The following is a 15,810-nucleotide window of genomic DNA, read 5'->3' as shown; positions in this document are numbered from 1 at the left end:
AGTGTAACTGTAGGGAAAAACTCTTCTGTAAGCTCTATTTCAAATTAGGTTTATTGCTTAATTTGGTCTTTTCTTTTTTTTAACATGTTTAGAGTCAGGCTTTCAGTGGGGGGAAAAGTGACCTGCAATTGTGGCTGTTGCTGCATCTTTGTAAGAAGTCTTGCAGCTTGCCTTGGAAATTCTTGGCTTGCTTAACCCACACAAAAACTCACATAGCATTCAGTGAGAGCAGAATAGGCTTGCATAACTTTCCATGGTTTCTCTTGCAGAAGAGATGAGGTAATTTTCTCAGACCTGTTTGTAATGGCCTGGAAGAGTGTTTGTTTGGTTTCACTTTCAAATTCTGGATGATCTCACCGTGGGGACCTGACAGTGGTGCTTTTTTGTTTGGGAAAAATTCCTGCCTGTATTTTGGTTTTCTGTTTTGGGGTTTTTTGACTCTGAAATCAGGTTTGTAGAGAAGCCTCACTTGCTTCATGTTCCAGTACAGAATCTGAATGTGCTAAAGAGCTACAGACTAGTTAGAAATAGCTGATCACCATGTAATGTGACTGCTTTCTTTAAATATGTGACAGATTACAGGGAAGCTAAGTTCTTAGCCTGCATGTGGGAAGGAAGGATTTCTTGCTTCTCCAGTTGCATTTTCTGTTCCTAGAGCTCAAGAGAATCCTTCATGTGACACAACACTGCATTCTACAGTGATAGTTATTGTAGGCAGGTAGTCCTTTTCTAATAAAGAACTGTCAAACAGGATTTAGAAGTTTGGAGCAGTCCTTTAGGATCTACAGTTTCTGCATGAGTCTGCATCATATGCAGGGACATACTGGTGCCACAGGCTCAACTTCTGGAGTGGTCTTGAGACAAACCTGTCAGGATTAGACAATTTGAAAGCAGAGGGGTTTTACTGGACGGAATGAGACCTGCAGTTCTTGAGCATCTGTATGGGTTATAAGTATAGCAGTGCTGGTAGTCTGCTGGTGCAGTACTTTTTGTTTTGGTCACCTGGGAGCTGTGGTTGTGTAGAAGATAGATTTTGCTAAGACATCTTGTAGGTAGCTCAACCTCGAGGTTTTGTTGTCTCTTGCATTTTTAATCTCGGTCCTTTCGCTGTTTTGTCTTAGATCTCACAAAACTGCTTGTAAGCACAGGAATGGGCTTTCTTAGGAAAATCCCAGTGTCTGGAGGAGTCTGCAGCTAGATGATGCAAGCGCTTTAGTTGGAGTGAACGTGCCCTGCCCTGGATAGATCTCTGCTCTGCTCTCAGTTCAGGGTGGCATGTCCTTGCTTCAGCAGTGTGTGGTGACAAGAGCCATTCACTCACTGCTCTTGGAGCAATGCCATTCATGCAACTGGCCTTAAACTGTGGGATTGTTTAAGTGCATCATAAATCTCTTGGCTGTGAGTGTGCTGTAACAAATGACTGCAGGGTGAGGACTCAGTGCTGCTGTAACATGCCCACATACAGTCATGAGTAGGCATCTACGATTTGTAAGGTCATGTGAGCTGGTGAATTTTTTCATAAAGGTGAATAGAAAACCTTCTTTTCTTCGCTACCTGGCACTCTGACCCCAGAGTGTAAAATTTGGGTTGTAAGGCAAAGGTATGTGCTGATGAGTAAAATTGTAGCCAGCTACCTAACAGTTCTGTAATCAATTTGTTTGGTTGTCTGCTTCTGTGTACTATGGAATGAAACCTTGCAAAGTTTCTCTTGAACAAGTGGCATGGTTAGGTACTTAAGTGAAAGAGAATGACCTAGAATTCTGCTCTTACCATGTTGTCCTAGAGTGACTAGGTTTCCTCCTAGTTTCAAATTTATTTCAAACTAGGATAAATATGAATCTTGCTTTTGGGATCTCTTCTTGCATTCTCAGTTGGAAATGAGCCTGGCTGTGTTTGAGGGACCAGAAGATGCTTCTCTGGAGATCCCTCACTGGGCTGGCAGTAGGACTTTTTGGTGAGTTGAGCAGTTCCAGGGAAAGTGCTCCACAGTGCAGCAAGCAACATGCAAGTCCTCCTTCCAGAGAGAAATATTTTGGACACTTGATCAGTCCATATTCAGACTGCTGTGAACAGCAGGACAGCACAGAGAAGTTAATTTCCAGTGCTAGGATCTCAGCAGCCTTTCCACAACTGACTCGACTCAGAGTCGTGCCCCACAGATGGTTGTTGACCACTGCTGGATGTCTGTCATTGCCCATCAATAGTCCCCAAGATGCATTGATTTATTAAACAGACACGGATGATATTAAGACTTCAAAAATACCTGTGGTGGCAAAACATGTCTTATTAGAAACACAAGTTGATGGACCAGCTTAACTTTCAAAGGAAGGCAAAATAGCTAGAGCAAGTTATGTAACAAATTTTTTTTTCATCATGGGAGGAATAACTTTAAATATTTGTACAGGCAAATATAAAACAAGTCTATTCAGCTTGGTAAACGTTTTTTTAGTCTGCTTTTGAATTCAGAAGGACAGCAGTGCTCTCAAGTTAAAACCTTTCCAGTATATTTTAGCCTGTTTAACAACAGCTGTTGAATAGTGCTTCTTGAATTAGGACATGGTAAATGTGTTTTGGCTTGTTTACTGAGCCCAGGTGTTTTGGTTTTTCTTGTTCAGTTATTATTCTGCTCATAAGAAATTGCACAGGGTTATACTGTGGATCCACTTGGGCACTAGTTTATAAAATGAGCAAATTAGTAGCCTTAATTATTTTTTTCCCAATCTTTTCACTGTAGTTGTTGTTTGGCCTTTTTTTGTTGTTTCATAGCTAAAATATTCTGCTTTTTTTCAGGCTCACATTAAATTTCCTATCGACTATCCTTATTCACCACCTACCTTCAGATTCCTGACCAAAATGTGGCACCCCAACATTTATGAGGTAAGATGTTTTTTGAATAACTTCTTCTGGAATGTGTAAGAAAGCTTTCTGCTTCCTTAAACCCAGTATGTGTATGGGTTACTTTCAGAGGGTAGTCAAGGCTGTGGACTGTCATCAGTTGGATCACAATAGAACTTCACAGCAGGTCCAGAAGAGGAATGATTCTATGTAGAAGCAATTGGTTCAATATAATCCAGTTCCATAGAGCTGCACTTGAAGACTGAAGGCCTGTTTTGATTAAAAACTTGACTTTTAGTGGAGGTCACTCAAATCCTGGCTGAACTTTTGGGTATCCTGTAAGGATGTCAGCCTGCTAAGAAACACTGGTTCTATAGTTTTGGGAACTAAAGGATTTCAAAATGCTCCTGTTGGTTCAGGTCTCTGACCTTATCACAGGTTTTCTTATGAGAGGTTCTGCAGGCTTCCTTTGAACCCACCTGAAAACAGCAATGTCATTCTTTTCCATCCTGTGAACAAATGAAGGCTTCAGATGATGGCTGGGACTTGGAAAGCCCTTTCTGATAAGTTCTTGCTGCTGAATGCCCAGCATGGAATGGGTATGCTTGCAATATAATGGTGAGAACTGCATTGAAGGCTTAGTAATAAATGGCTAGAAACCTTGCCAAACTTCAGTGCAGAACAGAATAATAACAAGCTTTAATTATTAACTGATCCACAAGTTTGTCCTAAGTCTGAGGGCATCCTCAGATTGGTTATTTGACAGTTTTCTGATATGGGTTTGATACTTGGAACAGGATCTTTCCAAGCCAAGGTTTCTCTTTAAGGCTCTATTTCAGTTACAAAGAATTTTGATCTATAAATAAGGACAAGTTAGAAATCTTCAGAAAATTGCAGGCCCAAATTGTGGGTATTGATTGTGAATCTGGAAATCCTCATTCAGAAGGTGAGTGGCAAACAGTTACCAAAATGAAATGTACAAAAACCAGCCTTGGAAAGGACCTCTCTCAGTCCTGGTGAGAAAGATGAAAAATTTACTAAAAACAACTGAAGGCAGCAGGAGGAGCTAACCCAAAACTTGATGGGTATATTTTGGGTTTGCTCTTCAAATACTCGAGCTCTCACCTTTGTGCTTTGTGTTTGTAGCAGTACATCTTGTAGCTGAGGGAATCTGAAGCAGCTTGCAGGCTGTTTTGGAAACAACATTTAAGCAGTCAAGATGAGGCGCTGGGATAACTCCAAATGAAACTGAGACTATCTCAGCAAAGTGTTTGAGGTTTGAGGGTTTTTCAAAAGGAAGGGGACAAACAAAACCCTCTTAGTGCAAGGAAGAAGAAAGAAAGTAAGTTTACAGAATCTGCTGGTAGGACCAGATGGAAGGGATGACATTCCAGTTCTGAGCAATGAGACTTGAGCAATGTGTGCTTTTCCTGTCTCTGTTTTATTTGGGTCATCTAACTGGATTTTGATAAAGCTGCATTCACTAGCTCTTTATTTTTATGATGTAATAGTTGTCAGTCCTGATAGAAGTGTAGGATATTTCTCAATGGCAGATGAATACCCCATTCTCCTTGTTTATGTCTTTCAAAAATGCATTTAGGGAAAGTCTTTTCCCCTGACTGTCCTGATTCATAGAACCTTGTGCTGACCTTATCAGGCCCCATTATACCTTTACCCTTTCAGACTCTTAATGCAATGCAGTTTCCAAGCATGTAGCACTGATCGTGGCAAGACAAAAACTTCTCACATTGTTGCTTCCCTCTGTTTTCATTTTGTCAAATATCAGCTTGTCCACATGCTGCTGGCCTGATTCCTTCAGGAACTTTTCCCAAGTTCTGAGATACTTCCTCTGGGCCACTAGCATTGCATTCTCCTAGGAAAAGGTTAAAGGAAAAACTAATGGAAATTATTAGTAAAAGCAGAGTAGTCTGAGCATAATCTAATATTAGTATAGTTAACTTCACCTTGGAATGATACTAAAAAAATGCCAAGATTTCACAAGCCTGTTGGGGTCCTAAAAGGGAAACTGCCTTCTTAATGCAAACTGTTCCAGCAACATAAGTATGTGCTTGGAATTTAGCAGCTCCAGGTGCTGCCTTGCTGTGTTCTTGACTAGAACCTGCTTCAAAGTGACAAGGGCCTGCTAGATTAGCATACCTGGCGGGAGTAGTGCACCACTGAAATCTGGATATGGATCACAACCCCCCCAGGTGAGCTGCTGCTATCTGTAGCTGTGATCACTGGCTTGGGCTCAAAGGCACAGATGCTGTTCCTGTGAGCAGCCCTGCTCTGTGCTCGAGCAGTATTGGAAGGATGTGAGACCAGGTGTGTGGGAAGCTGCTAGCCTGGAGTCCTGAACAGAGCTGATCGTGTCATCAGCCTGTGCCCTGGACCGGGATGACAAGGGACAGCATGAGTGCTGCCCCTCAGCTGGGGCTGTGCCTGCTGAAGGGTGTGGTGCTGCCTCTAGGAACTTGTGATTCACCCCACAGCTGGCTGCAAGGGAGAGCAAATGGGGCCTGGAGAGGCCAATATCTGCTGGCTGGCCTCAGGCCTCATCTGCACCTTCACCCCATCCTGCAGTAAGGCATTGGTACCAGTGAGTCCCTGGGGTCTGCCTCCGTGGGGGATATCAGCTGGGGTGGATATTGCTCCAGCACTCCTACAAAGCAATTGTGTCAGAGTTCTGTTGCTGATGGAGAATTGGGTTGACAGCTTTCTTAAATAGATATTATGGAGTTTTAAATCTCTATTCAGGCCATAACACTGGTGAGTAGAAACATATTGAGGATTATATGGCTGTATGGCTTCCATATGCTGCCAGAATATTCTTCGTCTTGCATGCTGGAAGGGATTTTCAGTGAAACCTTGAGAGAGCATCTCCTACTTTTTTCATCTGGTATTTTGAACAGCTGTGTCCTAGGGGAGCTGTTTAAACCTGCCCTACATCATCTGTTCAACATCCTTGTGTTCTGGAAGATTATAAAGTTTTCATACCTGAGCTAGTAGATGGTGATTGAAGCCTTCAATTCAAAAATTTCCTGTAGCTAGCTCAAGGTACCAGTGCGAAAACAAATTTTCTGTAACCCTACTTTGGGTCTCCTGTGATTAAAACTTATGTCACTGTGACAGTAGTATGTGCTATATGGAGACCAATTTAGTTTTATGTTACATTATTACTACTTTTGCTTACTTCAGTACATTCTTTAAACGTCTTGATTTGATATTGGGGTTTTTTGCCAGTTTGCAACCCTTGGGGATAAAGTAGGTCCAGGAAGAATTCAGAACCACTTCCAGGCCTTGTTGGTTTTTACTGGCACTTGGGTGTGTAAATATCAATATCAACAAGGTTAAACTTCTCAGAAGACAGCCAGAGTGGTGGATTTGAGTCATCAGGCCTCAGTCTTCAGCCAAGCTATTCTCAGTGGTTTTTTTCTGTCTTGCAGAATGGAGATGTATGTATTTCAATTCTTCACCCACCTGTAGATGACCCACAAAGTGGAGAGCTACCATCAGAGAGGTGGAACCCTACCCAAAATGTCAGGTAACTGTGAATATGTTGTGCAGTGGTGACCTCAAAGGCCTGTCATCTCTACAGGACCTAGGGCCTATGTTGGGAGAGTTTGGGGAGGGAATTTAAGGTTTTGTGGGGTCTTACCAGTCCATCTGAACATACTGGGCTGCTCTGTCTTAGTACTGGGCTTACAGTGCAGAGCTTTCTGTCCTGTTCACAGGGTTTCATACTTTAAAGGCAAATTATCTCAAATATTGAAGCCCTTCTCAGTCACTGTTATCTTCTTCAAAGTACCACTAGTGGAAAAGTACGTGTAATGGGTTCCAAGTGCCCACCAAACTGCCCTATTGGTTCCCTTCCCAGCAGGACGGGGAGAATATAACATGGAAAACAACTTGTAGGTTGAGAAGGCAGTTTACTAAAGCAATAGCAAAACCTTGTGTGCACATAAGCAAAGGGGAAAAAAAAATCTCCACTTATCATTGATGAGGAATGTTCAGCCACTTCCTGGGAAGCAGGGCTTCAGCACCCATAGGGGTTGTTCCAGAAGGCAAACATTGTAATATAACAAATGTCCCCCATTCCTCCTCTCTCACTTAGCTTTTGTATCTGAGCTGATGTTACATGGTATGGAATATCCCTTTGGTTAATTTGGACCCCAGGTTAATTTGGTTGTGTCCCATCCTAGGATCTTGCCAGCTCTCAGCCCCTTGATGGGGGAGTGGGGAATGTTAGAGACAGTACTGATGCTGTGCCAGCACTGCTCAGCGGTAGCCAAAACAGTGGTGTGTTATCAATACCTTTGTAACTATGAATAGAAATCACTGAGGGCTGCTAAGGGAAAATGAACTACAGCTCAGCCAGACTCAATACAATCTCCACTCTCTATTCCATACCATTTGTGTCACGTTTAGATCCCACATAATTTATCTATCTTCCAACTGTTCCATTGTATTTATTTCTCATTACTGGATTCTCTTCCTATCCACACATACAACCCAAACCACATCCTTGAACCATCTCTATACTAAACATTTTCGTTAGCCTGTCCTTTCACAGATAGATACTATTCTCCTGTTTCATGGCTTCTTCCACCCTTCAGATCCATGACTTGTGCTCTACTCCGTCAGGACAGGAGAAGCAGCACACTTGATCATTGGGCACCAGCCTGGCTTACACCATGATCACATTCACTTTGCTCCTCACAAAATTCATTCTTTGTCAGGTCCTGTCATTCCTGCTCCATTACTTCCTGCAACATAAAACTCACACAGGTTGTTTTTCCCCCAAGGTTAAATCTCCTTGAGCTACACACTGGGTCTCCCCATCCTTCCACATTACCCACCAAGTACACCCAGGTCCTTGGGTAAAGACAAACCTTCAAATGCACTTGCCTTTTCCCGTGGGAGGAGAAATCCACACTGACTTCTCAAGCCACTTCCCTGTATGTAGTACAGGGACCTTATCTCCTCCCACACTCTGTGGGCTTAGTTTGGGCAAGAGCAGTGCAGTTAGATCCCCTAGCATTGACCAGCCAAGTGACTTCTGTGAATTTGCATCCCAGTGCTTCCATGTCCTGTTACCTAAAGCTCTTGACACTCTTCAGCATTTCTCAGTCTTTCCAGAGGCTTGTGGGTGATAAGGGATGTGATATATTTGCTCAATGTTGCTTTGCCAAAGAGTTCATAAGGATACTTTGAAAATTAGTCCCATTGCCTGTTTCAGTTCTTTCTGGGGTACCATGTCACCACAAAATGTGTCTCTCAAGACCTGAGATCCCATTCCAAGCAGTTGCATGGTTCTCTGGGTATGTTTCCAGCCAGTTGTTGCCTCTGTGATAGTGAGTATATAACTCTTGCCTTGGCATGTTTGTGGCAATGGCCCAATGTAATCCATTTGCCAGGTCTTACCATGCTGGAAACCCAGCCACCATCCTCTATTCCAGAGATATTTCACTCGTGTGGCTTGCTTGATGGCAGCACATGTTTCACATTTGTGGATAACCTGTATATGGCCTCTATGGTCAATCATGATCCCATTTGTGTGTTGCACCCCCTCCTATACGTCCTGAAGTGGCCTGGGACTAGAAATAGCTCACCCTTTTGCTTCCAGCCTTAGTCTGCCTGAGCTATTCCAATCTTCACAGCCTTACCTACCTGTTCATTGTTCTGATATTCTTCTGCAGCAGATCTTCTTCTGCAGGAGAGATCACTAACTAAACACCATCATGGAAAAAAACAGGCTAGAATTAGAGATATTAATTAAATTTATTACCAACAAAATCAGAGCAGGATAATGAGAAGTAAAACAAGTCCTTAAAAACACTTTCCCCCCACCTCTCCCTCCTTCCCAACTTTACCTCCTACCCCAGCAGTGTATGGGGGTAGGGGAATGGGTGTTAGTCAATTAATCACATATTGTTTCTCCTGCTGCTAAGGATGAGGAGCGTTCTCCTGCTCACCATGGAGTTCCTCCCACAGCAGGCCAGTTCTGCATGGACTCTGCGAACATGAGTCCACCCCTCGGGCAGTAGTCTTCCCCAAACTGCTGCAGCGTGGGTAATACTGCCACAGGATGCACACCTTCAAGGACAGACTGCTCCAGTGGGAGCTACTCTCTTCATGGGACTCCCGGAGGATCACAGCCCCCTCTCAGGCATCCCCTGCTCCAGCCTGGGCTCCCCCAGGAGCTGCAGGTAGATAGAGATTCTGTGCCCTCCCTCTGCTGCAGGGGCACAGCTGCCTCGCCACTGTCGTGACCACAGGCTGCAAAGGAATCTCTGCTCCAATACCTGGAGCAGCTCCTGCCCCTCCTTCTGCACTGACCTGAGTGTCTGCGAAGTTCTTCCTCTCACATGTTCTCACTCCACTCTTCCCTGGACACAAATAAAACTTTTTTCTTATTAAATATGTTACCAGAGAGACATGCCCAGCCTTGACCAGTGGCACATCTGTCCTTGGAGCTGCCAGACTCTGCCAGACGTAGAGGAAGCTTCTAGCAGCTTCTCACAGAAGCCACCCTTGTGTAGTCCTCTGGCTACCAAAGCTTGGCCCTGCAAACCCAGTACAGGATGTTTTTGAGTATTCTGACCAGTAGAAGCAGCTTTGCAGATTTCTGCCTTTTGTTTGCCTTCCATTGTTTGTCTGTCTCCAGTCCTACTGAGTGGTATTGGGAGCAGCTGGTGGTTTTCTTCCTTCCAAAAATAAAAAGTATCTCTAAGTACCAGAGGCATTCAAAGCCTAACTTGTCCATGTTTTTGAAACAGCAGCTGAATTTCCTTCTCATTAGAAGACACTGTCAAATAAAGACTCAAGTAGGTGACAAGCCTTAACTCGCAGTTAGGAAACAGTTTTGGGCATTAATTACATATATCACACATACATTTAGAGTATTTCATTATATTCAACCCTAGAGACTGACCTTTTCCTGGTCCTTGTTCTCTAATTTCTGCTCTCCCTTACCACAGTCACAATTTTTGGTGCTAATGCTCTTGAAATATCTTGGACTTAAGGGTGACAGGTCAAAACATTCCTCAGCAACTGAATGTATCAGTGAATGAAAATAAAACTGGTCCTTCACTTCTAGCCCACTACCACCATCACCAGTTGGACTGAGTGCCAGCAGAAGCACATCCTGCTGGGATCCCATCTGGTTTGGGAAAGCTTCAGAGTGTCAGACAGGAGGCAGAGGGGCTGAGGGTATGGGAGAGAGCTGCTTCTCAGCTCTTGTATTTTGTAGATCTTGCCCAGTGCTGGCTATTTGCCCACAGATGAGCGGGGTTGATGTGCGTGAAGGGGAAAATTCATTCTTCAATTGTGAGAGTTCACCTGTGCTTCCACTTCTAAGGGTGTCAAACAGGCTCATTTATCTTTTTAAACACAGTCACTGTGGACTTTTCCATCACTGGGAGGTAGGTGATGCAGGCATAAGTAAATTCGGCAAAACCCAGCAAGATGTGAAGGAATGTAGCTCTGGCCTGTGTGGCACAGAATACTGTTTCCTGTGTCCCATGGAGCTGAGTGAGTGGTGGCAAGGCTGGGGGTTCAGGATCTCTGAGCATTTTAGTTGTCCTTTTCCACACCTCCCCTACCTCCCCCACCTTTGAACTGCACAGACCAGGACTCAGCACAGTTTTCAAGGTACTGGTACCCCTGTATCTCCTCTGGATAGGTGATGTACTGTCTGCCTGTTGCTTTGTTTCTTGAGGATTCCCTTTTTTTTTTTTGGCTTTTTTTACTGCCTAAGATTTGAGCAGATTCCACAAACAGCTTGATGCAGTAACTTGACTGTCAGTGCAGCCTAGGCTAAAACTTTTAATTTTATACCAAAGGGCAGCAATGCACTTCGACCAATCTATACCTACCTCTTGAGGTGGCACTAAGAGGCTACAATAGCAGTTGGAATTTTAAAAAAATCCTTTTGCAGCAAGGAATATAATAAAATGTGCTGGTTGGGAGCACCAGCCAATCTATATCATGTGTCTTTGGGATGAAATCTCTGAGCCTTCTTACGTTGATACATGAGGAAAAAAGGTCCTTAACAGGTGTTTCCTTGAGCCTCTGCTGGCTGCTCTTCCATGCTATAGCAACCTTGTCTGAAGGAGAGACAGATCCCTGACAATATCCCAGAGAGTCAGCCTATATCCAGCCCATGCAGTTTATCTCTGGTGCTGAGGTTTTCAGTCCTGCATCGTTGAACTTTTTTAGTGGTTTTAATCCTGTCAGATGCCCCACACTGGGGTGTCTTTCTGTTGCTGTACCTCATTTATGGCAATTTGTTTTGAGTTGGAGGACGCTGTCCAGAACTTAAAGATATCAGCAGTGATGGAACTGATCTAATGTGCTGGATGGGAATGAAGAGCTCAGGGAGCTTCACTTCTAATACAGTTGTCTTGGTGTATTTAAATAGCTTTGCAGTGACTTTGGTGTCTGAAAAATTGGCTTCTCCTCAGTGTTGATGGAAGTGTGGTAGAGCAGATGCTAAATCCAGACATGAATTCCTGTCCTTGGCCTTCCCTAGACTTCGTTTGCTCTACAGGAAAGCTGCTGAATGATGCTGGAGCTGACATGCTGGCCTGTTTGCAGAGACTCGACGGCTCTTAAACGAATTCTTGACATGAAGTAGAAAATGATCTCTTAAGGCCGTCATTCCAGTCCAATGAGACAGTTTCTTCCAGAGCTGCTGTTCTCTTTTCATACAGAATTATATAATTTAGAAAATTATTTGTATAAGAGTCTCTTGATAGCTGTGCTGAACAGTCTGTTCGGATACAAGTGTTTATTTTCAAAACCTTTCAGGATACTCAGTATCCAAATGACCAAGCATTTCCTGGAATTGTACCCAGATATATGATCTGGTAGATGTGCTCTGAGGATGCCCCTGAATCAGTGCAAACACGACTGTGGCTCCCAGTCTCCTTTAATCAAGGTCTGCAAAGTGGTTGTTAGGTAATGCTCTGTTTCAAGAACTATTCCCTGTCTCTTGTTTGTCCCTTCCACTTGAAAGGGAAGTTTGCTGGCAGGACCACTGGGATGGGTGATGCTGTCTTGGTAGCAGTTACAGCCAGTGGCTAGGTGTGGGTGTTTGTGCTGTTTGGGTCATGGTGTAAGCAGCAAAGCCTGCATCTCTCAAGTGCAAAGGGTTCTAGGAACTGCAGGAGAAGGCTGTGGGCAAAAGGATGGAGTTTGCAGCTGGTAAATGGCAGCAGAGCAGCGTACCTGGCTGGAAGTCCCTGAAGGCTTTGTCTGTCTGCCTGCCTGCAAGGGGTTATGTGACTGGCTCATGCTGCTCTGCTGAGTACTAGCAGCTGAATCCCACTGGGCCCTGGCACCATCTACACTCTCTTCCCCTTGCTGTGCTCGAAAGCTGCTGCTTCTGTCTGAGTGGGGAATGAGCTAAGGAGAGGAGAATTCTGCCCGGACTTCAGACCCCCACCACCTGGCAGGGCAGAGGAAAAGTAGTGCAGCCTTTTCTGCTCGCCATAGTTGTCCCTTCTCCCTGTGCAGGGCAGGCAAACAGCCTGACTTACTGCTGGAGGCTGCAAGCCACCAGGAACAGCTCACAGAGCAGATTTCCAGCCCCACACCATCTGTGGATAGTTCAGACAAGCTCAGTTCTGGTCTGATTGTAGCTTTATGTGCTGCCCTGTCCTAAGCACATGCACAGACACAATAGTCTATAGTCACATGAGGTTTGTGTTGTATCGCCTTTTCTACACCAGTCCATGGTCTGAGGTTTATGAATACCTGCTCTTGCTTAAAAAACAGTCCTTGGCTTAAGACTTGACTTCAAACAAATTTATGGTGCAACACCTGAGGAAATTGTGGACATCCAGAATCCATGAATGCTTTAGCTCTGACTCTGCTGTTGTGGTTACCTCTTTCAGGACTATCTTACTGAGTGTAATCTCTTTGCTTAATGAGCCCAACACATTCTCCCCAGCCAATGTGGACGCATCAGTCATGTTCAGGAAATGGAGGGACAGTAAAGGAAAAGACAAGGAGTACGCCGAAATCATAAGGTAAGCTTTGCCAGTTATCTTGCTGGGCTACCAGCCTTCTGCTGTGAATCCCATCAAATAGGCTGCTTCCAGAATTTGCTGAAACTTGCTTCTCGGAGTAGAATTTAATTTGGAAATTAATTTCAGTATCTTCCTCAAAGTCCATGCTTCAGGTCCCTCCAGAATTTTCAGCACACAGAAGCAGTGCAAACTTCTGGGGCAGGAGGACTGGGCTGACTTGTCTTTACATTGTTCTTTTTTCAGACTAATCTGTCATGATGCTCTGCAAAACCTCTTGGCTACTAGTAAATCCCAGTCAGTCCCTGCTTGTCTTTGAGCCCTACATTGCTTGTGATATGATGCAAACTGACTGCATCCTACTAATTTCTGCGCTTAATGCATACATGAATCATAATCTTGTCCCTCCAATTCAAAGGAGCATCAGCAGGATTTATCAAGGGCTTGCAGAGCTGGGTTGGATTAGCTGGAGGCACTGCTCAGTGCTGCCCTTGAAGAAGTTCCATGGTTAGTCAGGAGCTTCAGGGGGACGATGTGAGCATGGGCCAGGGCTGCTGTGGAGGGACAACCCAGCCTGGAGCAGGACTGCTGGCACGAGGCCACATCTGTGTTCTCTGCCAGCTGGGCAAGCAGGATGTGACCCGCGGTGGGGCCAGCAGGCTCTGTCTGTGCAGACAATCCTCCTGCTCCCTCACTCCACACGAGGAATGGCAGACTGACGGGCAGTGGGTGGGTGAGGGGTCAGGCTGCCATCTGCTCCTCCTTGTTGGGACACAGCAGCCAGCCTTCCCCCGGGGTGATGGGAAACATTTGGCTTCTGCGTGCCCCAGGCTGTGTCCTGGGGTGCTGCCGGGTGCCCCAGCTGCTCTGACCCTCCAGTGGGAGCTGAGAGCCGCCAAATGCTTGTGAGAATTGGAGTTTTGAGCATGCTGTGGGAGAGCTGTCAGCAGCAGAGTCAATAAGTCATCCTAGGAAATCCCTGATCATCCCTACGGTAGCAAATGGAATTTGCTTTGGCCTCTGGCAGATCTCTAGTGCAGAGCCTGTGGAAAAACTGATTTCATGTGTTGCTGAGAGTGTGTTCTGCAAGCACCCTTGGTGCACTCCCAAGCCTGGCACTGCAGGAACCACATCTGTTTCCAGTGATGCTCGTGGTGCTTCCTGCAAACCTCAGCTCCCCGACCCTGAGCTGCCAGGAGGGCTGGGCAGGGCCTGGGAGGAGGGTGAGGGAGTTGAGCCACTGGCACATGCCCTGCTCACATCCCTGCCATGTCCTTCTCCCTACAGGAAACAGGTTTTGGCTACCAAAGCTGAGGCAGAGAAGGATGGTGTGAAGGTCCCCACTACACTGGCAGAGTACTGCATCAAAACTAAAGTGCCTTCCAATGACAACAGTTCAGATTTGCTTTATGACGACTTGTATGATGACGACATTGATGATGAAGATGAGGAGGAGGAGGATGCCGACTGTTACGATGATGATGATTCTGGCAACGAGGAGTCGTGACCTGCTCCCTCTATGCCCCTGTACTGCCCTGCCGACTCAGGCCAGAAGGGAGCAGCGGTAACCTAGCAGCAGTCCAGCAAAAAAGTGGGGGGGGGGGGGAGGGTGTAAAAACAAAAAAAAAAACAAAAAAAAAAAAAACAAAACAAAAACAACAAAAAAAAAACCCAACACAAAACTTTGTCTCCTGCTGTCTCCTGTTGTATGGATCTGTTCGCTCCTTTTTTATGGACCTCTTAGAGACCCTCCACAGAATGTCTGAATTCTTGCATTCTTAACCCTTTCATCACTGTATTACAATTTCTTTTTAAAAAAGAAACTCCCCTTTTCACTTCTCTATGAAATGCTCACAGCAAAACAGGTTTGCTCGTTTTTAGATTCTTGAATGAAATGCAGTCTTGCATTGAGATGTTTTATGTATTTAAAGCTGGAACAAACTCATTGGAAGCTGGGTTTTTTGGGAGCTCAAAGTGCTGCATTTACTGGGAGGAAAAAAAAATCCCCACGAAGCAAATTGCCAAGGTTTAGCTGCTCCATTTACAATAATAGCGTGTGTACATTCGTTTAGCCTTGTGGTGGTGGCTTTTCCTTTATAAGGTGTGGGGCGGAGAGTGTAAAGCTACTGTGTGTTGAGCTTGATGGGATGTCACTGAAAGGTACAGTATTCCTTTTCAGCCTGCTAAGTTAGGAAATAGCTGGCCCCTGGAGCCCCAGAGGGCACAATCAGCTTTGTCTCTGGAAAAGGCTTGTGATATGAACCCTAAAATAAACACTTAACACTTTCACATCTGTACAACTGAGCCCTGGGTTGCTATTTTTTTTTTTTTAATTTTTCTTCAGGCTAGGGTAGGGTTGGAAAAGTTCAGTTTAGCTGTTCTGCTGAGATCTGCTGCCAGCTGCCCCTCTCTGGAGGGAGGAGAGCAGATGTGCATCCTGCTGCCCAGCGGTCTGTCATTCGTGCTGGACTTATTTTTGGCAGTGGGACAGACCAGCAGCCTCCTGCCCCGTGCTGGCTGGCAGGCCTTGCTCCCTGCACATCTGGAGCTGTCTTCTGCCGCTTGTGTAGGTCACCTGTGGGCAGGTGTGGCTCTGCTGCAGCCGCGCCCGGAACTCGCTTTGGTGTCCGCGGGGTGTCCGGGCTGTGTCTGTGCTGCGGGCAGGGGTGGGCAGTGCTGGGCTCTCCCTGCCCGGCCGCTGGGGCACAGTGGTGGGCACAGTCCGGCAGCAGGTTTTGACAGGCTCTTCAGCAGTGTGCTGCTTCAGCTGGTGCCCCGAGCTCAGCCCTCCCGCATGTTTTTGGAAGCCCTTGGCAGAGCTTAGGGTTCTCCGTCGCGGACGGGGGGGGTCCTGCATGTTCCTGTCTCAGAACCCTCTTCCTCAGGCCCTCGGCCGTCCCCCCATTGCAGCGTGCTCGTGTTTGGCTGTGGTGCCGTGCCCCGA

General features: G+C 45.5%; 1 protein-coding gene across 1 annotated transcript in view; it reads left to right on the top strand.

Annotated features, from left to right (window-relative positions):
• Window positions 1–15,166, top strand: part of UBE2R2 (ubiquitin conjugating enzyme E2 R2) — a 52,218-nt gene extending 37,052 nt beyond the window's left edge. The window contains exons 2-5 of the mRNA XM_014894839.2: window positions 2,791–2,877; window positions 6,282–6,379; window positions 12,735–12,869; window positions 14,154–15,166. Coding sequence (XP_014750325.1) covers window positions 2,791–2,877; window positions 6,282–6,379; window positions 12,735–12,869; window positions 14,154–14,373 — 540 coding nt within the window. The 3' untranslated portion in view covers window positions 14,374–15,166. The remainder of the gene's footprint in view (window positions 1–2,790; window positions 2,878–6,281; window positions 6,380–12,734; window positions 12,870–14,153) is intronic.
• The last annotated feature ends 644 nt before the right edge of the window (window positions 15,167–15,810 follow it).

Source organism: Sturnus vulgaris, chromosome Z (assembly GCF_052056855.1).
Source record: "Sturnus vulgaris isolate bStuVul1 chromosome Z, bStuVul1.hap1, whole genome shotgun sequence".
NCBI classification, from domain to species: Eukaryota; Metazoa; Chordata; class Aves; order Passeriformes; family Sturnidae; genus Sturnus; species Sturnus vulgaris.
The sequence above is the reverse complement of the archived record's forward strand: the minus strand, read 5'-3'. Positions and strand labels throughout refer to the sequence as shown.